The 23,221-nt window shown below is 42.5% G+C and overlaps 1 protein-coding gene and 1 long non-coding RNA gene across 3 annotated transcripts in view; one reads left to right on the top strand and one right to left on the bottom strand.

Moving 5' to 3' along the window:
• The window catches only part of Col25a1 (collagen type XXV alpha 1 chain), a 373,530-nt gene that overhangs the window by 136,615 nt on the left and 213,694 nt on the right, over positions 1-23,221 (bottom strand). For both annotated transcript variants that reach the window (XM_050126611.1, XM_050125851.1), the window contains exons 6-7: positions 9,371-9,397; positions 9,204-9,230 (exon numbers count right to left, since the gene is read on the bottom strand). In XM_050126611.1, coding sequence (XP_049982568.1) covers positions 9,204-9,230; positions 9,371-9,397 — 54 coding nt within the window. The remainder of the gene's footprint in view (positions 1-9,203; positions 9,231-9,370; positions 9,398-23,221) is intronic.
• The window catches only part of LOC126492734 (uncharacterized), a 220,962-nt gene that overhangs the window by 172,456 nt on the left and 25,285 nt on the right, over positions 1-23,221 (top strand). The gene's annotated exons all lie outside the window — the stretch shown is intronic.

Genomic DNA, 23,221 nt, shown 5'->3' with positions numbered 1-23,221 from the left:
ACTGGGGATTCAAACTCATGTCCTCTTGCTTGGACAGCAAGTACTCTTACCCACTGAGCCACCTCCTAAGACACCAAAAACCAGGATTTAAAGTGATATAGAATAGGTAACAATCACTTAAGTCTTTAATACCTACTTTTATTCGTATTTGATGAGTCTAGTAATTTATTTAATAACCCTGGGACATAATTTATAAGACTGAATTCCAAGGACTATCCCTGTCTGTACAATGAACCCTGCCACCTGCAGAAATAATTTTTAAACGTGTCTATATTAGGACAAAATGACAAACATTCCAGGGCTTAATTCATTATACCACTCTTAGAGGTCTGATATAGGATACAAAACACTTAAAATACCTCTGATTAGAAAATTAAAAAAATACAAATGATAATGAACTTGTGGTTTCCATGCCAACATCGGCTAAATCTGGAGAGCATTAAAATAATTTTCGCCCAATTTATTTCTTTCCATTATATTATATTCATTTCCTTGCATGGGTGATATGTGTGGAACCCAATAAGTAGTGTACTCATTAAGGCTATAGAAGAAGGCAAGGGTTAAAGAAATAAGAAATCAAATTAATATCCAAGCCTAAATGTTTTAGCAGAGCCAAAGAATCTATTTAATCACTCCAGTCAATAAAGGTTAAGATAATAAAATAAACTTCTAAATGCTTTCCTTTGCGAAAGCTTAATCTGTCTTTCTGAAGAGTTTTTAAAGATGCTATCAGTTTTGCCGAGGCTCAGATGGGATGAAAATTTACTCTGAATACACTGAGACAAGAGATGAATTTTATGAAAATACTTAAGCTGAGCTCCTGGATGGCTTACTGAAAATTTGAAAGCTTAAGACTCATTTAAAAGCAGCTGTTGGCTGATCATGTTGAGGCCAATAACCACTAAATCTCTCTCGTTTATCGGGCTCTGTCATACTTGGCAAGCTAGTGGTAGCCAGCTGACTAGATTAATATATAGTCAAAAGATAGCCGCACGCTATTTGTTAATTTTATTGCCTAACTTTGGTTAATAAAGCTGTTCCCTTTGCTGGCGAATGTGCTCTCTTAACCTAAAAGACTCAAATATTGAAACTGCTTTGCCTATTTTTAAAGAGAAAGAGAAAGAAATACACATGACTATCATAAAAACCTTGGGTATCATAATTCCTGTTGCCGTGGTTCATAATGAGAGTTGCAGGCCTTAGGAACAGAGGGGGAGAAAGTACACTTTCCTGATGAGGAGAGATCATGGCAGCAGTCGTGGGTACAGATAAGGATGATGTAATGCCTAGAAGAGTCTTGTGCCCTCTCTCTGCAACAATGGAATCCCCTTACTGGTCAGGAAATGTCATTCCATGTTTGGTAGGAAGGGGACTCAAAATAAGAGTCAAATCAGTTCACAGTTCATGAGTGGCTTCAGGAAAAGGTCAAAGCAGTCTCCTCTCATCTGGCTACCCTGAAGGAGAAGAGATCCTACCAGTGCAAAGCATCTCCATGGAGCAGTGGGTATGCACACTTCACATGGAAGCACTGAGGAAAACCTAAGGGTGGTACCACACGAGGGTGACTGGAGATTGGGGGTGCAATCCTGTGGTAGAGCACTTGCTTGGCTTGTGTGGGGCCCTGGGTTATATCCCCAGAGCCAAGGGCAGGGCAGCGGGGCAGAGACAATAACAGGAGGATAGGTGTCAATGATGTAATCCCACATTCTGTGGAAGCTGGGTTATATTGCTCTAGTCCTCTACACTGAGTTCACACAGGCTGTACACGTGACATCAGGGTCTCGAAACTCACTCTATTACTCTGACAAATTTCCATTCGTTTATTTTCTTGGTGACAGCAAATATATTCTATCTAATATAATTGCAAAGAGAAAAACAACCATTTATTTGTATTTGTGTATTTGTTTTGCATCTTCTTCATGGACCTTGGGAGCCCACATATTAAAAATGATTGTCACAGCGGGGGTGGGGAGGCGGGTGCAGAATGGTGGCATGGTGGAAAGAGCAGGGATGCCCCCACTGAGTTTGGGTCCAAGTACTGTCTTTTGGTAGATTTGCAAGAAAGAACTGGACATTTCAACTACCTTTCTAACTCTACTCACCAGAAAAACAAACAAACAAACAAACAAAACAACTCAAAACCTATGGCCATCTTCATAATGTTGCTAAAATCAGAGAACTGCCCCTCAGCACAAGTTCACATCCTGGTTCTGCTGCTGACTGGTATCTGGGACAAAGCCTTTGTTTTCTAAGTCTTGGTTTTTCTCTTGAAGGAGGAATGGTACTAGTATCTAGTCATAGGACTGGTAGTTGGTTTTCTGACACCTGTGGTTTGATAGAGGAGGCGTCTGTTTAGTTAGCACAGCCCAGACCCAGATAAGGACCTCTCTGACTCTGTAGAACTACCTTGATGATGACAACAGAGCCATGTTGCTTTGCCCACAGGGCATAGGGAATAATAACCAGCCATGACAAGAACTTAAAACAGATTTTTTCATACATTATTTTATTAATCCATGTCCCTGTCGGAGCAAGAGGGATTGGTTCATTTAGGATTTGATCTGTCAAACTTGGCCCTTGCCTGAGTCTGAGTAGTTTAATTCTACCATCCTCTCCCTCCTTGGTTGTCTTCCCTACCTGAACTGCCTAAAGTGTAGAGATGATGGGTACACATGCCCAGTGCGCGAGTTACTTTTTATATTGATGTAACCAAACACCTGAGCAACAGACAGCTTAGGGTAGGAAGGACTCTCAGTAGAAGGGAATTCAGCTCATTATGACTGGGAAGGCAAGGAGGCAGGAGTGTGAGGTGGCCGGCCATATTGTGTCCACAGTCAGGAAGCATAGAGAGGTGACTACTGGTGTTTATCTGGCCTCCTCCCCCTACCCTCTCTTCTTCAGTCTGGGCTCTCAGCCCATGGGATAGTGACAGCCACATCTAGGGTGAGATTTCCTTCTATGGAATTCATGGATTCCCATTTTCATGGATTCCCACCACTGTGTCTCTGGAGCAATTTTACCTCCAGCTAAGTTGAAAATAAACATCGTACCTAGAGAGACCCTCTGCAATGTTAAAATGAGGCGATCAACAATCATCATTGTGTCGCTGGTGTGCTGCTGGAGAGACACTTTGTGTCTTATATTGGCACTTATATTCGTTTAATAAAATGCTGATTGGCCAGTAGCCAGGCAGGAAGTATAGGCAGGGCATCCAGACTAAGGATGATGAAAAGAAGGGTGGAGTCAGGATTCTTCACTTAGATGCAAAGGGAGCAGGAGATGAATGTGCCATGCTAACAAAGGTACCACCAGGTGACAGAGCATAAATAAGGAGTATGGGTTAACTTAAAATGTAAGAGCTAGGTAGTAATAAGTCTGAGTTATCCACTGAGCATTTATAATTAATATAAACCTCTATAATTATAGATTATAATTATAGTGATAATTTGGGAGGCGGCTGCCAGGTATTTGGGAACTGGTGGGCAGGAGAGAAACGTCTGCTTACATTCTACTATTCCTAGTTCAGCTTCCAAGCCTTTCTATTCCCCGGTAGTCCCCTTACAGCAGGTCACCCAAGACAGCAAAGCCACAGTTCTGTTTTGTGCTACAGAGTCATGAGGATGAATGCAGAACAATTAAGCCAGTGCCTGCTGACTGACAGCAAGAGAAAGACCCAACTTGTCCCAGTAGCCTAGAGCCCTAACTTAAGATCATAATGTGTACAAACTGATTGAGGACCGAGAGCATCTGCTAGGTCTCTCCTGGTTGGTAAGGAGAAATGTGTGAGCTCTGTGCTTATCAAACAAAATCAGTTGACATCGATGGCTGTTATAGTATATCTAAAATCGTAAGCTTGTATTTGGCCAATGCCAAAGAGCCTACCTTTAAATCATATACCACCAACAGGATTCAAAAACAGCCCATTTCCTCCCATGGCAACATTTACAATTGGCATCCATTTCTATTGCTTCACAAAACGCAGTCCCTTCTTGACTGTGAATTCAAAACAGCAACCCCAGAAGCTTTATACAGCTGCTATTGTAGTTTCTGTTCACTGGAAAATGGCGTTGGCTTTTCTGCCTTCACTGTTTTAATATGGTTCTGCCCTCGGTGGGTGTTGACACACTGCAGTGCCCGGGCTCTCCCTTTGAGAACTCTGGAGCCCGTTCTCATCCCGTCCCTTCAATATGGCTGTTTCTAAGATGACCCCAGAGACATCTTCCTTGTACTTTTTCACAATCAAATTTTCTTATCCCATGGCCTCACTCCCTGCCAGGACGGCTCATTCAATGGTCTAGCTGTCCTCTCCAGCCACCTCACAGGTCTAGTCTCATGTTCTCTTAGCTGTAGTGTTCCAGTGAACTTTGTCAACCAAGGTCACAGATTCCACATAACTGAAGCTTAACCCGCACTTAAAGTTACTAAGTACCAAATCAGAAAGCTCAGCCTTTTTTTTTTCCAGCTCCTATATTCTACCAGCTCTGAGAGCTGTCAGCTCTAATACCTGTGTTGAAGTTTCTTACCTTGTCCTTTAATTGTACTTCCAGACTGCTTTTAGAACATAAAAACCTGTCCCTAGCAGCACGTGTGTGTGTGTGTGTGTGTGTGTGTGTGTATGTGCGTGTGTGGGTAACAACAATTAATGAAAAAGAGACCATGAATTTGAAAAACAAAACAATACAGGAGGATTTGGAAAGATGGCAGGGAAGGGGAAATAATGTAATTATATTATAATTTAAAAAATAAGACATAATTTAAAAATATAATCTAGTCACATTGGACTATATTATAATCCATGGTCCCTGCTACTGAACCCAAACCCACATACAGCTCAAATCTACCCCTGGCCCTATGTCCTAAGCTTTCTCTCTCATCAACTTCTTTTTTTTTTTTTTGTTTTTTGGTTTTTCAAGACAGGGTTTCTCTGTGGCTTTGGAATCTGTCCTGGAACTAGCTCTGTAGACCAGGCTGGTCTCGAACTCACAGAGATCCGCCCGCCTCTGCCTCCCGAGTGCTGGGATTAAAGGCGTGCGCCACCATCGCCCGGCTCATCAACTTCTTTTTAACGAGTGGCATCCTGCTTTTCCCTTCACAAGTCCAGGTTTTCACTTGGCATTTTGCCACCTGCTTATATAATAGTGTCACGACCTCCCCTCACTGCTCCTCCAAGCTTCAGGACAACTATGGGATCCAGTCTGAGCCACGAGACACAAGCAGAGGTCTATGAGATTACGGAAGAGAGTTTGTTTTCCTGATGCAGGCTTTATCCTTTGTGCTAATACAAAAGCAGAGGTGGCAGAGAGATAGGAATGGGCATTCTTACATACCTAAGAGAGAGGAATGAGATCCGCAGAGACTTTCATAACAACACCGTGGAGTTATGTGATCAACACCCTCACCTGCCTTCTAGAGCTCTATGATAAGGGTAAGACACACTTCAGGTCCCACGGCCGTGTGCTTTGGTGTGGTGCATCCTTTTGTGTCTCCTCCTCCGCTCACCAGTGCAACACCTCACTGTCCAACTTCTGACCTGTGTGCCCCAGGTGGCCCTATCCCTCCAGATACACCTGCTATCCCAAGCAGAGCATCTCAACTTCTGCAGACCTCTCTATCAGGAACAGACAACCTCTTTACAGCCTGGATTCTTATGGGCTTGCCTTGGGTGATGGGCAGAACTTTCCTGTCTGTTTGCTCTCTCAGTTCTTAGTTTCTTTCACTACTGACACCCAACAGTCTAGGGATGCAGAAACCTTCAGTGACGTTTTGTTGTCATGCAGGCTACATTCAACTTCCACAAAATATAGCTTTCATTAAAATAAACCGGTCTGATACTTTTCAATCTTTAACATGCTCTTAGCAAATGAAATGTCGCTGTTCTTTAAATGAATTCTTTTATTTTCCATGTGTATAATTTTTATAGTATTTTCACTCCCTGGAAGGTGTAATATTTTGCTTAATTTTGATTACTTTAAAAAGAGAGGCCAAGCCAGAGCTCAAATGACCTCAACTGACCTCAACCAAAGTGGCTAGTGTTTGCTTGAGGCAGTTTCTGATGCACCCTAGGCTGGTCTTGAACTTGCTGTGTAGTCAAGGCTGCCCAGTGAGACACAGGAAATGGAAGGATTTTCACTTTCCCAGTTTCTCTTTGGGTAACCACATAAGGGGTAGATATACAACCACAGTGTTCTTAGTGGGACCTAAGACTAAGTGTAAGAGAGCCTACACTTCTTGGAGGTGGCAAAACCTAGCAAAGATGTATCAAGTCCTTACTATTCTATGACAGACCAAGTCTTCCTTCTGTGCTGTAGGGGGAAAAGGACAAACTTTATAGCCATCAAGCAAGTAAGTAAGGATCAAGCTCTGAATGGGAAGTGAGGGACATTTTCCTTTGACTGTGACGTCTGTGATGCGATCTCAGTCAATAGGAGCTGAGGACAAGACACTCAGAAGAAAGGGTAACTGAAAACGTCATTGAGCGGTGTGTGAGGGCGGTGCAGAGGTCTGGGAACACACAGAAAGTTGTGGCCTGAAGTTGGTGGGCAAAAAAGAACAGGGTGAGACGAGGTGGCAAAGGGCAACCTTAAGGGTCCAAAGGAGCCAACACAGCAGCGTGCACTTAACTCCAAAGCCTTATGCCAAGACTACCATGACCTGATTTACAAAGGAAAACAATCTCTCTGGCTGTTTGGCAGAAAATGCATCAGGGCCAAGAGTGGAAACAAGATGAATTGGAAGACTGTGTGAGATAGCAGTAGCTCGAATTTGGTGGCACGGGTGGGGGCAGGGAGAAAGAAGTGGATCCATTCATGGTTTCCATCGCATCAAGCAGAGTGCTGTGGACACAGCAATGCTTGGTCTATGTGCCTTGATGTGTGCTCAAGACTTCAAGAGCAGTGTTGCCCTCTTAGCTTCTCTATGTTCTTATCCCTCCTGCTTCCATCCACACCTTGGTGGCTTACTATACTGCTTTGCTATTTGGAGAAACAGAGCCAGGTGGGATTTCATATTTCAGAAAAAACACTGTGGCTACCGTCATGTAAAGCTACCCCGATAAAGAATACAAATCATAGTGGAGGGTCAGCGTGGAAATTATGCAAAGAAATAAATCATCTGAAACAAATGGAACAAGATAGGAATCTGTATCTGGGATAAAACGAAATGGGCAAATATAGACATCTGTAGTATTTAAACAAAATAAAACTATAGTCATCATGAGTTTGAGCCCAACATAGTGTGTAGCTGAGTAAATAAGTGATTCTCCAATAAACATCAGCTGGAATACTATGCCTAGACACAAGACACGACAATCAATTTTCATTACAATTGAAGACTTCTCCAGTTTTGATTTACTTTTCTATGAGAGTAGGGGTTCTTCCTTTGCTCCTTTTTATATGATATATTTCCTGATTAGTAAGCTCATCAGATATGACTACAATGGGCTGTGTACACAATTCTAGAACTCTTTAAATGACCTGTTTGATCTTCAGAGAAGATGAGCTAAGCATGGGTTCCCATTGTCTTCGCATGCGCCACTTAGGATGCTGCGAGAAAACAAGACCCATTCTTGCCATTTTCCACCCAAAACGCTAAATGGCGCCTGAATTGTGTGAAACTTGGCTCCAGCCAGTGTGAAAACTGGCTGAAGTCTGTACGAAAGGCTGTCTGGGTTTGTCAAAGTAGTTCGTGAACTTTGGCCAAACTTTCTCGGCTCCTAGTCCAAGACTCTGTTTGTAATGCAACGCGAAACCACGTGGATTTCAGGTGGTGTCAGGTTTCACCTTGGAAATTTGGCCTCGCTTTCTAATCAATCATCACTTTTAGTAACGATGAAAGCCAACACACCTTTCTGGGAAAGAAGACGGAGCCCTGACTGATGACAGCTAGGCTGTGAACCGCCCCTGCACTTCCCCTGCCAAAGGAACACTTCTCAGAATGGGGACTTTCCCTCGGACCTGGAGAGGCCAAGCGGAGGGATTCTGATAGTGGGTGTAGAAAGACGTGACACTCAATGCAGGGAGACCAGCCGCGTGAAATATCACCACCCACAGATCAAGGGGCTCTCATCTCATCATTAAAGGCTACGGGTTCCATTCCATTCCCACCCATGACAGTAGGTACCGTGACGCTCAGTGATGGACCACTGATGAGGTTTTAGCTTGGAGGCAGATATCAACAGGATAACTGTCCTGAAAGACCTGCCTGCTGGGAGGCATCACTGTTTCAGCTCGAAGCAGCTGAAGAATAGGAAGGAAAGCAAATCCAAGCACCTTTACCCAGCTTTACAGAGCATGAGGTAAAATGAAGGCACAAACCTTTCCCATCGGCATCAACTGTGTATTTTGAAAAAAAAAATATGCTCTGCAGTATTCATAAATTCAATAATTAACCAAACGCAGTATATTTTACAGAGACACCTCCATAGTTTCTGTTTTCAACCTGAATATTTTAAATGTATGTTTCCACTGTGAAAAAAAAAATATTCTCTCTTCAACCAAATACTCGCTTTTGTGCGTAGTGACATGAGAAAACTGAGAGGTATGTCTGAACAGAGCCACTACATCATTGGAACAGTATGTCTGAACATTCGAGTAATGAGGCACAGATGTGAACCCAAGGACTTGGCACTACCAAGGCAACAACAAAGCATTTGCCATTGGTTATGATGGTCCAAGGGGCCACATTTGAGCGGAGAAGAAACGGCCCTCCGCCCACAGTGCTAAATTGTGTTACACCTTTTATCTGCCTTACAAATCTGGACAAACAAGGAATCCAGACAAGCGCTGTTCAAACTTACAAGGGAGAATAAATACGTAAAATGCAATAATATTTTTTATCTATGCTAGAACGCAGTTATGCAATAGCACGAGAAGTTTCATCAGAGGGAGATGCCAAATTCAAGAGAACACCACATGGCCTTTATGCTGCAAACCAATGTGTGCACATCTGAAGACCCCAACAGTCGCAGGAAAGGTGGCTGTTGATGGCTCCAGGAGGCTCATTAACTGTAGAATGTTGTATTTGCAATCGAGCTATGATAATGCACAAGATCCACATATTCATTAGTAAGATACTTCTTGCTTATGGGTGGTTTGTCGAGTTTTTCAGCTGTGACTAAGTCATGCACTACACAAAGAGGAAGGATAGTTAGGATGCTGTGAGCTGGAAAATCATTTCCCACCCCGGACAACAAGTGCATCACTTACCCGAGGCCCCTGATCGCCTTGTTCTCCCTGCAGAACAGCAAAACGAGATGGCAGTTTTATCTACAATCCATACATGATGCTTAATAAAAAAAAAGGTCTAGACACACACCATAGATCATGCCAATATCGATTTCCAGTAAATTAATTTCATTAATACATTTTCTCACCTTATCGCCTTTTGGACCAGGGGGGCCCTGGGGAGAAAAAAGAAAAAAGAAAATATTAGCTTTAAAAGAACTTGAGTAAATTTACCTGGTCAATTGAAAGATTTATGTGAAATGCAGAGAGAGCCGTAGTTGTCAACAGGTTTCTCAAATTTGGTTTCTAAATTATAATTGTAATATACTTAGAAAAAGAAAAGAGTAGGTGTGCATGCATGTAATACATATACATCATATGGATCAAGTGTGCCAAAGAAGCTGTGACATGCTCAGTATACCCAAGCTACACTGGCAAGGCAGGAACGCCTGCTCTGACCTGCCTTTGCCAACAGCCTACACCAATAGCCTCTTTTGGTTCTGCTAGTAGAATCCAGCTGCCTTCATTCTGTACCTAAAGGAAACCATACAGCATGTGCCTGGACTGTTTTGTTCAAAACCTGTGAAGGTCATCTATAATTGTGTGTGTAGCCGTAGACTTGTTCTTACTGCTTTGTAAAATTCTATATATGACTTATTTGTCCATCCTGCTGCGGACAGTAATTTGATTCTAGGAGTTGCTAGAGTCTTGGCTATTGTAAATTGCTGCTAGGGATACCCTAATGTCAGGGTTTCGGTGAGACACCAGTGTGCGATTCTGTTGAGTGTGTATCTAAGGAAGGTTAGAAAGTACGTTCACTTTTACTTCGGGAGACACTCCCTAGTGTTTTCCTATGTTCCAGATCATCTCCAATGCTTGAAAATTTCTCCTTTTCATCTTACTTGTTATTGTAGGGTATAATAATTTAACTTTATTTTATAGTTCCCTAGTGATAAACTGAGCACTCTTTTAATATACCTATTCAATATTTTACATTCTTCTCATAAAAATTATCAGCTTTTGCCTTTGCTTCACTAAATTATTCTACCGATCTGTTAGAATGTATTATATATTATATGCCATGTATATGCATATATAGAGATTTAGAAATCTTTACATATTCTGAATTTTTTGCTATCTGTGTTTACTAGAAATATATATTTGCATGCTATGTTCTGATTTTACATTCTATTGAGATGTTCTTTGTTTAGAAGGTGGTAGTACTGGTACTTGAACTCAGGGCCTTGGGAATCTATGCAAATGCTCCATTACTGAGCTACATCTCCAGTCCCTATTGGGGTATCTTCAATGAACAGATATTGCTAATTTTAATAAAAGTCAATATACCATTTTTTCCTTTATTGTTATGCTTGTAGTCAACTAAAGAAATCTGTAGCTATTGCACAGCCTGAGGAAGTCCGTCTGTTTATTCTACAAGTGAAAAGGTTTATTATTGCATCTTTCATATTTGAGTGTGACTTCACTGAGAACTGGTTTTACGGGAGGTGAAGTCAGGATGGTTTTCGTCCCCAGGTGGTTATCAAGTTAACTGAACACTGTTAACAGCAAATGGCACCTTTTCCCCGTTGTGGTACCGTGTTACCTTTCTCATAAATCAGGTGACCACATGTGTACATAATGTTTTCTCAAAGGACTTTCTTCTTGGTGAGAGCCTGCTTATTCTTCTAGTAAGAAATACTTTTTCTAGAGGCATCAATTATGCTGTCTATTCTAATTCTTGATAATGAAGTCATGTTTTGTGGTTTAACACAGCCCAAGGAATGAGAATGTCTGTCTCATAATTATCTCCACTAACTCCATTTATAGTGGGGCCAGAACATGAACAAGCCTGGACAGGAAATAGGCTAGGGGGTCTATCTATAGTGATATTTCATTTGTATTTTAACAAATAAGGCTTGCCTGAAGATCAGAGTGTAAAACAGCCCCACTGATCAGCCTTACAGACCAGGCTAGCAGTGACACACACCATTAATCCCAGTAACCACACTAATTTGCCATAGAAACCGGGCGATAGTGGTGCAGGCCTTTAATCCCAGCATGAGAGAGGAATATAAGATGGGAGGAGACAGCTCCCAGACACAGTCTCATTCTGAGATTCCTGGAGGCAGGATCGCCATTTTCAGACTGAGGTAGAGGAAAGAGCCAGTGGCTGGCTGCTTTGCTTTTTTGGTCTTCAGGTTGAACCCCAATCTCTCTCTCTCTCTCTCTCTCTCTCTCTCTCTCTCTCTCTCTCTCTCTCTCTCTCTCTCTCTCTCTGAGTTTTTGTTAATCATGCTACATCTATCAGAAGGGGCTCTATAACTACTGGTAGGAACACGGGACTCCTGCTCCAACAAAATGTCACCTTCTAATAAGTGTCAGCCACAGAGGGATGGCACTGCAGCCCTGCTTTCTTCACTGTTATCTTTGTGTTCCACTTTGCATTCCCGCATCACAAAGAGATCCGTCTGCTTATTCTAACGCAACAGCTTTATCATTGTCTGTTTCATATTTGCATTCAAATTCACTGGAACTGATTTTCTATACCATGTGGCTATCTGGGTTGTGTAGGTAACACGCCTTTCTGCTGAGATCTGTGAGGTTATCCTGAAAGCGACAGCAACAGAATCGTGGCTCGTATTTTGCATATTTCCTCATCAACAAGGAACTGTGAGTTGTTGTTACATTTAATCTCCCTCCCCCCCCCAATGCAATGAAGAATTATGATAATCCTTTTGGAGAGGCCAAAAATGCAACTCAGATCTTTCCTATGTGGGGCCTCTTCGAAATGAGCTGTCCAGGATTTTAATTCATTCTGCATGACTTTAAATACCAAGACCATGGAACAGAGACATGGAACTCGATTCTCAGAATTGCCCATTTGTCTGGTGCCTGCTCTCAGCATGCGATTTCTGAAATGGCCCCCACTGCACATCCCACGGCCACAAACACCAGCCCTAAGGTTGTAGGTTCTAAATGCGGAAAAAAGATGATAAAAGGCAGAGAAAGTTGCAGGAGGGAGGGCTCAGATAATGCAATTACCTTCATAAAATCCATTTCTCTTTATCCTCCAGATAACTTTTTCTATGATTATGGGGAAGCTAGGAGAATTATATTTTAGCATTTTCAGTGAATGTTTAACGTACCTATTTTCAGTAAATAAAGCAGTGAGGAAATGAGAAACACCAAAGCTAAGGATATTTATATATATTTTAAAAACACAGATACTAATGTTGTAAAGGTTGAGTATTTGTTTTGTAGAGCTAAGGGAAAGAGGAACCAGGGGAACTCACTACCAAAGTTGAAGCGAGGCAGTGGTGAATCCAGCTTTTATTAAAGTAGCATTTTAACAAGCTATATTTTGAACATGCATTTGTTGAAAGTCTACTTAAAGTTTATCACTGTTCTACGACATGGTTAAAGGATATGGTAGAAGAGGCCAATCTAGGAAAATGTGGTATCTACCTCCAACAAAGCTAAATAGTATCTTTCTTTCTCCCTCTGTCTCTTCCTTCCTTCCTTCCTTCCTTCCTTCCTTCCTTCCTTCCTTCCTTCCTTCCTTCCTTCCTTCCTTCCTTCCTTCCTATTCCTTTCTCTCTTTCTTTTCAGTGCTGAGGACCGAACCCAGGGCCTTGTGATTGCTAGAAAAATGCTTGACCACTGACCTGACCTAAATCCCCGTCCCCTAAGTAGTGTATTTCTGACTTCATTAAGGTTAAGTAACAATGACTTCTAGAAACCCAGAGACCTTCAAGTCAGCTCTTACTGTGGACCCTTACCCAGCCTCTCCCCTCGCCTCTCAAAGGTTCCCTTCTTCACAGTTTTGTCTGACTCCCTAGTGAGATCTCAGAGGCTGGCCCCTCTAAAGGCACGCGATTTGGTTATGTGTGGCATAACTGACGTCGAAGCTTGTTTGAAATGCCCCACAATGAATGGGGAGCAAAAATGAATCTTCTAGAAAACCAATGGTCATTGTCAAATCCACACGTATTGACTAGAGCCAGAGTGCCCCATGTAGGATGCCCAATCCATGGTTCCATCAAAAACCTGAGCAGCAAATACTGCTGCTTTCCAGCCATGTTTCTGAGCAGAGAGCATGGTGCCCTGCACCTGCCAAGCTCAAGACAGCAACAAAGCCAAGGTCACCCTCTACACACAGCTGTGGTAGCTAGTCAGGACATGCCCACCTCCTGTACTCAGGGGTGACAGAGGATGCTTTCTTCTACTGGGACTGAAATCCTGTTCTTTCTGAGTTGGGCCTCTTCACTGAGAAGATGGGCTCAATCTGATGAACCAGGAGGGCTATGACAGAGAGCCATGTTTATAACTTCAGGAGCCAGGCTGCTTTTCCATGTGAAAATACCACAGCACAAGGAGTTTCTCTGATATCTAACCTTTACAGTTCATTTTGGGTCATGGACTCATTTTTGTGATGGGAGAGAGTCTTCTGTTTTGTGTTAATTTCATTGGTTGAATAAAGAGAATGCCTTGGCCCTTTAATAGGACATAAAATTAGGTAGGCAGAGTAAACAGAACAGAATACTGGGAGAAAGAAGCTGAGTCAAAGTGTCGCCATGATTCTCCCACTCCAGGCAGCTCGTGGGCTACACAGATTATTAGAAATGGGTTAGATCAATATGTGAGAGCCAGCCAATAAGAGACTGGAACTAGTGGGCCAAGCAGTGTTTAAAAGAATACAGTTTCCGTGTAATTATTTCGGGGCATAAGCTAGTCATGTGGGAGCTGGGGTGGCCGGAATGCAGCCCCGCCGTTCTTATTATTACATTTTTGTCTGATCTCTAAAACTGGTTTTTAAAACCCTTATTAGCGCTAACTAAAAGACAAGCAGCAAAACAAGTTAATGGCTCTAATCATTTCATTGATGAAGATTTGTTAAAAGAATTTTTATTTTGTGTGTATGAGTGTTTTCCTGCATGTATGTATACATCCCACGTGTGCTTGGTGTCCACATTATGGACAGTTGTGATCAGCCATGTGGGTGCTGGGGACTGAGCCTGGATCCTTCGCAAGAGCAGCCAATGAGCTTAACCACTGAGCTACATCTCTTTAGCCCTAACTTGAGAGTCTTTGTAAATAGCATTTTGCTGTTGCAATTATACTACCCTTAACAAAATAATAGTACACTATCATTGACTATAAGGTAACTAATCAAAAGTCACATTTGTTGCTAAAAACAAAGCTAAGGTCAATGAAAAAGAAACGTGTAGGACTGGCTGTGGTATTGAGATGGTGCCTCAACTGTACTGATGGAGACTTCTGTCTCCACACACACATTTAATTGGTCTCTCAGAAAGTGAGATACATACCAAAACCACAGACTTGCAAGGTATTTTTGTTATTTGTTTGTTTTTGTTTTTCAAGTCAGAGTTTCTCTGAAGTTTTGGAGCCTGTCCTGGAAAGTAGCTCTTGTAGACCAGGCTGACCTCCAACTCACAGAGATCCGCCTGCCTCTGCCTCCTGAGTGCTGGGATTAAAGGCGTGCGCCACCATTGCCCGGCTACACTTGTGATTTTTAGCACATTTCTGAAGCTACTGAAAAGTATGCTGCAAATAACATTGAGAACCTGAGGTCTTAGTGCTTTCTTTGAGAACTGGGAACCCTAGCTAATCAGATGTAGTTATTTCTATATATCAGCTTCTGAGTAACACGTTTAATGGACTTAGCACCAATTTCCCCATAAATAAAATGAGAACCTGTTTTCTTTTGTATATGAAAACCTTGAATTCATGTATAAAATTTTGTTAGGATATGTATGTATATGTGTATAATTTGGGGGATATCTCTAATTGTTCTGTTTATAAAGTTTAATATAAAATCATTTTGATGGACAGACTTTAAGCTTTACAAATAACTTGAGCTAGCAATACATAAATATTTTTTTTCCTGGCATAGAATTGCACTGCCTAAAAATCATAGATAAAATATGTGAGTTTGTAACTTATAATTTCTTTTTTTAAAAATGTTTCAGTAAAAAGTCAAAGGAAAATACAAGAGTAAGCTGGAGGTGTTATTTTAAAGATGAAGAATATAAAATAAAAGTATTTTTGTTGTCAGGTTCTCAAGTTACAGCTGTAGACGGAAACCCCGAGCGAGGCGCATGCGCAGTCTTGGGCTGCCCAATTAGTCTTGCTGCACTGGCTCCCTCATCTATTAAATGGGGGACAGGAGCGCCCCTTCCCTGACTGAAACAAAGCAACTCATGAGTGCATGGCGTACCGATGCTGGTGAATATTGACAACACCCTGCAATGTTACGCTTGATGGGAAACAAAAAGCAAACACTGTTTTTCAGATACGTGAGGAACGAAAGAAGGCAAGCATACAGAGCTTCCTAACGGTGACACGAACCATGGGAAACATCCCGTGTGGATGGCGGCAATGTTTGGAGATAATATCGATTGAATATAATTGGCCATTGAGAGCGGTTGCCAGCCAGAACCAAACCAAACTTGCGGTCCCCATTCCTTTAATAACTAAAGCTGAACTCCAGGCCCCAGAGCTGCTCGGTCAACCTGAGCACAGAGTAGGTGCTCAATTAATTCTCGCCAAGCTGCTATGGGTGTACGCGTGAGACAAAAACACAATGAAATTCGTGGAGTTCAATGCCGCGGCATGGAAGGATGGACGATGGGAGAAGCCAGCTCCATGGCAGCAGATCTGTGGTTGCAGCATCACCCAGCCCCACACAGCCTGGGATGGGGATTATGGCAGTAAGTGGGTTTGCAGCTTGCGACTTCACACCTTTCGTTTTGCATGGAAGATGAAAGCCAAGCAGAAGGGGGTGGACAGAACCCAAAATGTAAAATATCCAAACCAGCCCTACTTGGTTGAAAACTAATTGTTACAGTTATTCTTTCCTGGGCATTTTTCTGTGGTGAGACTGTAAGTACAAGGTCTTTTATGATGTCGGTTTGGGCCCCAAACAACAGACCGTGCGCCCGCGATCGTTCCTAAATCACAAGCAGCTGCCGTAAGGAAGCTATTAATGGGCTCTAACACTCGAGGAAAATTCGGAAAAAAAAAATCAAACATTACAAGAGTAAGACTGGTGTAGCTCCATGGCGTCAAGGGCTTGTGTGACAGCGGGACTCAGGGCCATTTTCTTTGGCTTGCTTATCTCAATCAGGACATGGACATGACTGTTCTTGTCAATCAATCCCAAGATCCCCTTTCCTGCCAGCATTGGTCTGTGCCTCTCAATGCTCTAAGACTGTGCAAATGCCCCTGACTTTGAAGGTGACTCCCCGACCCCTGCACCTTCTTTTCAAAAGGTTAAATAAAATGACCTCCACGGTGAAAGATTTGGAATTCCAAATACTGATTCTGTGGGAAGTAGAGGCTTGCTCCAGCTACTACAGAGTCCCCACTATTTTCCATCTAGAATAAACTCTCCTGTGATACTCTCATTGTGTTCAGCAGAATGCAAGTGGATTCAGATACATCTATCTCTTATAGTTCTTCGTTAGCATACAAAATAATGGGTTTCGTTATATAGCATTTCACGTACGTGCCTATATATCATTGTACCTTATTCGTTTTCCCACCCACACATCTGTTGGTCTGCTGCCACCCTCTCTACCTTCATAGTCCCTCCCTCCATCCCTGTTTCTATCTGTGTGTGTATGTGCGGTTAAACCTGGATTCTGTAGAGTACATTTTCCTCTAAGCCCTGGGTTTAATTTATAACCACCTATTTCAACATGCTTCCTACTATTCTGTCCAAACATCATCTTTGCTCAAGTGATTTAAGCCTTGTTTGTATGTCATCTGACTTCTTTTGCTTCATTTGTCAAATCGCATGAAGCAACAGAGGTTTTATGTAAAGCAACCAAGCACAGCGCAAGGGTGAGGGCCAAGTAGATAGAAGAATGAAAAACAACTCCCCCAAATTAAAAATGATTTAAAAAAATTAAAAAAAACCCACACCGGTCAGGTGGGGCTCGGAGTCCGACTCTCGAGTCTTGGCTATGATTCTTGATTGACTTCCAATGTAAGTAGGAGCTCCCTCACATTGGCTGATGGCCAACAGGACCACGGAGCTTTTTGTGTGAGCGTTGACTCCCAGAGCTTCTCAGTTAGACTCTTCGTTCTCATCACGCTTCTCTCCAGGGACTGGATGGAAACCATCACACCTACCGACGTGCTCACCTCCGCCCTGGCCCGGTTCTAGCCATCCCTTTCCTCACTTGTCACTTCCAACCATGTGACTACCCCATCCCCTGGGTTCTCCTCCACCATCTTCAGGAGCACAAACGTTCCCTTTTTGGAAGCCAGGAGGAGGATACATTGCCTTTGCCCACTATCGGCTCCTGCTCATGTCCTATCTCCTTCCTTCCTGTGTCCATCGGCTTCCCTAAAGAACAGATTAGTCACACAAAGACGGGAAATTAGATTTAAGGAAAAAGGAAAGGTAGCAAGAAGTCATGTTTTTACATCTGGGCTCCAGAAAAAAAACAAAGGAACACAAGTAAGAGACCACGTTGTTCCTTGCGGGGAGGGCAATTCTTCCCATTGAGAGAAGAAACCTGAGCCATGGAAGGGAAGCCCCTGAGCCCTGGGAGGGGGATATCCTGGGCTAAACTAATCTAAATAAGCTCAAGCCCCGGGGAGGAAGGGTTGACAAGACCCATCAGTGTTCACATCACCGAAATTTGTACTTAAAACTTGCCTTCTCACCGTGCTCCTGCCACTGGCTATCAGATACCCTCTCAAGGCTCCAGCCATTACCTGCCTTCCATCCTCAGCCTCCCTCCAAGCTGCAGCCCTGCGTCTTCAACCGCTCACCAGATGTCTGAGCCAAAACAGACCATCGCCGGCTCAGATTCCACTTTCCCAAACCGAGTCTCTCCGTGTCGGCTGCTGTGAGACCACTGTGATTCCTGGCTTTCCTATTTTTGTTAAGCATAGTACTCAGCTACAAGCCTAAAACTCTGTGTTTGTGTCTGGCTCAGTGAACTAAACCCAAAGCCCAGTCCTACAGATTTCACTTATACAGCTTCTCTTGAGTCTGCCCCGTCTTTCTGTGTTAGTTGCTAGTATCCTGTTCCTGGATAACCAGAACATAAGCTTCCCTGACCTTGACCCGCATACTGTGGTCAAATCAGTACTTCTACCTGAGTATACCGTTTACAATGATAGTCTCAGCAGTTTGGGGGTATGAGACAGAAGGATGAGTTGAGCCAAGGAGTTTGGGGTCAGTCTCGGCAACATAGTGAGATAATACATTCTTCTGCTCATATCATCCTCAGATCAAAAAATTTCAGGGGCCTGTTTCCCAGCCTATAATGGCAAACTCTAGGAAACAACCCTTAGAAGTTATAAAAAACCATCAGGCAATGTCTCCTGCACACCAGATCAATTCCTCTGGGCCACCAACCGACCAACCATCGTGCAAACTAGGGAAGATGCCACCATTTAAAATAGACTTTTATAAAAATTGAACCAACTCTGCTACAGAAGGTAGGACAAACATTTAACTTCTCAGGTAGTAATTCGACCAATTCAGAATGTGGGATGTTCTGGAGAAGCACAAACACTATAGAGCAAAGTGATGTTGCTGGGCAAGGAGAAGGAGAGAGGAGACCACTAGAGAGTAAGAGACACTAAACCCTGAAAACCAACAATAGCTTTGTCCCGCATGCAGACAGTTTTATAACGACTGAGGTGGTCTAGATTTGCCCTGGGCATTGATTTTATTAGAAATGTCACTGAGATGATGGCTATTAAATGGCCACTCACAGACTCACATCAGGGCATGGGGATGAAACAAGCTGTGGGCATCACTTTAAAGCATGCTAGTAAAAATACCATGCATTTAGCAGGTTGGAGACTCTGGCTTCATGTCCTGGCATAAAATCATAGCAATTAATAAAAGGGAGAGATTCATTAGACAAGGTATTTCTCAAAATGGGCAATGAGAAATTGCCATGCTCTGTATTCAGGATTCCATTGGCCCGGTGAGGGTTGTGGAAGTTGTGTGTTAGAAGGCTTTCTTTGGGAGGGACGGAGTCACATGCCAGCCTCCAGGCTCTGTAAATGCAGCATGAGCTGGGTGGCTGAGTCTACCTACCCTTGGCTGCGCTGTGTATGCAGTGCGCAGGTCACACACATGCAGATGGTGGTGCTGGGTGTACTGCGAGAGCAAAATCTCTCTCTGAAACTCAAAGAGCTCTACTGCGCATTTTTCAAGTTGCACAACAGTCTAGGTTGCTAGGTGAGAGGTTTTGCATAAAGTGGATCATGACTCATCAAAGGAAAGTAATAATTGGTGATATTTATTTGCTGTGTTCATGGAAGATACATCACCTTTGATTTGTATGTAATTCAATTTTTGCTTATTTAAAATTTTTCTTGTGTGTATATATGTATAGTAAATGTGTATTGGTGTGCGGTTTGTGCATGCGTGTGTGTACGCATGTGCACACTCTTGGGCATGTAGAGACCAGAGGAGAATATTGGGTATTCTCTGTTCCTCCCTGCTTCTTGTCTTGAGGCAGACTATCAAAGTGAAACCTAGTGATCGTCAAGGTTCTGACCCCCAAAGATGCTGGGGTACAGGCATGTGCACAGTAGTGCTCAGCGTTTTCTGTAGATGTTAAAGATTTGAAGCCATATCCTCATGAGTGTTAAATGAGCACTCTTACCCACTGAATTATCTTCCCAATCCCTCGGTTCCACTTATCTTTTTGTAAAAAGAAAATTTGTTGAGTGTGAGAATAAAATAGATTTATTCTGATTTAAGATACAAGTTTAGCAGTAAATGGACTGGTCCTTAGGGAAGAGGAGAGGGAAGCATACCCGAAGTACAACGGCTAAGTTTTACTTAGCAAGGGAGTGGAGCCCTGCATTCACTGTTAAGCAAAGGGAGACTTTAAGAGATCTGAAACTGTTTAAGGCATGCTATGTCCCTGGACAATATTTTTAACAACTGTGTACATAATAGTTGGTTCTATAGAGAGACCTCTACGTGATAACCATATCCAACAATAATGAATGTTCTCAAACTTCGTGACTTTAATTTATCCACGATTTAATTAATCTACACACCTCGAGTCTATTATTTTCTTCTGCTGTCTAGCAGGTGAAGTGCCACCTGCAAGGACAATGTGTAGCCGTCTAGGGACATCAAGTCTTTCTGGCTGTGCTTTTGTGGGTGCTTATGGGAGAAGGAATTTACAAAGGCCTTTAATCCTAGCACCTGCGTGCACCGTCGACCGTTTTGAGGGCGTCGTTAAGTTCTGGATTGCATCAAATCATTCTCCCTTTATACTGAGAAGCTGAGGCATAAAGTTAGATCAATTGCTTCAAGTCACACCTCTCGTAAGTGGCAGAGAAGAATGTCAACTCAGGTGTTGGCCACCAGGGCCCAGAGCTCTTTCCCTCAACTCTGCCCAATGAGTTGCATAAGCTGTTTGAAAAGGCTGCCATCTTCAGTAGATTTGTCAGCTGCATAAAATTATCAATAGGTGTGAATTAGCAAATACGTCTCTATTTAGGCAGAGTTTACTGGGGGGGGGGTCGAAGGGGGGCTTGGAGTAGAGGTCGGTGACAGAGCACTGATTAGCACGTGCAACACTTTGGGTTCAGTCCTCAGTACTAGAGCAAAGCTGTATTATGCACTTTCTATCAACACTGTGTGAAGAGGCTGGGATACAAAAACAAGATGCCCAGAGAACGGTAATAGCTGCCACAGCATAAAGCAATACATAATCAGCGTGATTATTCCTGGAGCACTACGGGTTTTCCACATTAATTCAGGTGAAATGGCAGGTAATGTGTTTTGGAGGAAATACAGCACAAAGTTGGCAGTAGAACTTCGTTAATTAATTTTGTTGGAAGTGGTTCTATCTTCTACACTATTTCAATTTGCAAATGAGCATGCAAAAGAAAGACATATGGGTTACGGTAAAATAAAGAAATAGTTACACCATGTATAGTCTTAATAATATAACCCATCTGGAATACTGTGAAAGTCTTTCATGCCACAATACCAATGATACTTAAATTCTCCAAACGCTAAAGCATTTGGACGTGTATTATTATTCTCTCTGTTATATGGTAACAATAAAATACACTTTGCAAGAGCGTTGACTTATCCAGGTGATGATACATCCCTGGTTTTACACAGCAGCGAGTGAAATCTGGGCCCTCTGCACACTCATATACACAAAGGCATGCACGCATTTTTCAAATTTCTTAAGAGACTGTATGTGCTCTCCTTTTGCCCCCAAATCAGACTATGTGAAACTGGAAAAAGCTGGATCGAAACAAATATGAAATATGGGAATTGCTAAAGTGTTAGGTTAGAAGGAGCTTCATCCATAATTTAAAACATATGAAGAGAGAGTTAAATACTGCCCCCACAGTACAATATTTTACCCCAGCAAAACTCTTTAGAAGGCACGGACAGCCTGAGTTTAGTAAATTCTAATAAAGCCTTGCGAAATGACAATGATGATATTAGAACAAAGAAAAAGAGCAAACAGGGACTTGGGGGCAGAGGGAACAGTGACATCTTCAACTTCTTCCCAAGTCTGTCTGCAGACAAACGGGGGCCGCTTGCCTTGCCTCCAAGAGCAGTTGTCTGATGGCATTTGCTTGTGGTTTGCTCTTACATTTTTTTCTCACTGGGTAATACAGAATTACAACATGCGCACCACTTTAGTGCTCAACATTCCTGAGGGAATTGCAGCTACTTTATGCTCACATGCAACTCCAAAGAAGAGTTATGGGGAGGGCTCCGAGACTCCAAAAAAAAAAAAAAAAAAAAAAAGATATGCAGGAAAATGGCCTTAGGGTGAAAGGGGTAAGGACACAGAGGAAGAGCTGGGCTAGATTAAAAACTTGGTGTGTTTTGTAAAGAAGACAAGATAAAGTCCTGAGAACATTTTTTTTAGTCCATTAGTGTATGCAATTTGTGTTAAAATATTTATTTGTGGATGAATATTAATGTTTAAGCAATCTATTACTTTCTGTAATAATTTTGATTGTGAAAATCAAAGCCAAAGCTCTGAACTCTACAAATAAATTTCTAGATGTACAATAAAGTGAGTCAGACGTAGAGGAGAGGAAAGATGAAAAAGCGCAGATCCTGAATTGAAGGTCATAAAAATCTGTGAAGGAACAGAAAAGAGGGTCTGGAGAGATGACTTGGCAGTTAAGAGCACTGTCTGCTCTTCCTGAAGACCAGGGTTCAATTCCCAAGACCCATGTGACAGACGCCAATCATCTGTAATTCTAGTTCCAGGGAATCTGACACCCTCTCTCGGCCCCAACAGGCATTAGGAATGCAAGTGGCACACAGATACATGAGCAGGCCAAGCACCCATATGCATAAAACAAAATAATATTTTTTTAAAAGAGAAAAGATGTTTGGAAATAGCGACAAGGACCCAAAAGAGAATAACAAGATTCATTTTTCCTGAGTGCATACCATGTGCAGGTACCACATTTCACAGCATGTAGAAGAAAGGCCATTGCCTTACCTATGAGGATAGTGTTACCCAGAGTGAAGGAGTATCATCCAGACTGTAGGGGCTAAAAGAGACACAGCCTGGATTGGGACTTGCAACCTGTCTGATCGGAAGTCCACTCTCTCTCCTTTCAGCGTGGTGTAATATAATAAACCGCATAGATAACCTTCTGTGGGGATCTGGGAAAGGAAGACCATCCCTTCGCTAAAGGAGAGGAAAAACATCTTACTGTAGAAGCAGCACTACAATGTGACGGACGACTGTGTTCGGATGCGTGGACACGAGGCTTAAGAGGAAGCAGCCCCAGGGAAAGGGGAAAACAACACTTGGAAGAGAAAATGTAAATGGTTCAGTATGGTTTGAACAAAGCACAGAGTCCATAAAGAACTTCAATAAAAACCAATGGAAGGTGAGACAATAGAACAAAACCAGGGCATTCTGTCAAACTCTAGACAGAGAACATCAAGACTCAAAGGTTTGGCACCAGGAAATGGATATTATCGAAAC

The sequence above is a fragment of the Alexandromys fortis genome, unplaced genomic scaffold, assembly GCF_014885135.2.
Source record: "Alexandromys fortis isolate MF-2015 unplaced genomic scaffold, M_Fortis_MF-2015_v1.1 scaffold_19, whole genome shotgun sequence".
NCBI classification, from domain to species: domain Eukaryota; kingdom Metazoa; phylum Chordata; class Mammalia; order Rodentia; family Cricetidae; genus Alexandromys; species Alexandromys fortis.
This window is presented reverse-complemented; position numbering and strand designations above follow the sequence as displayed.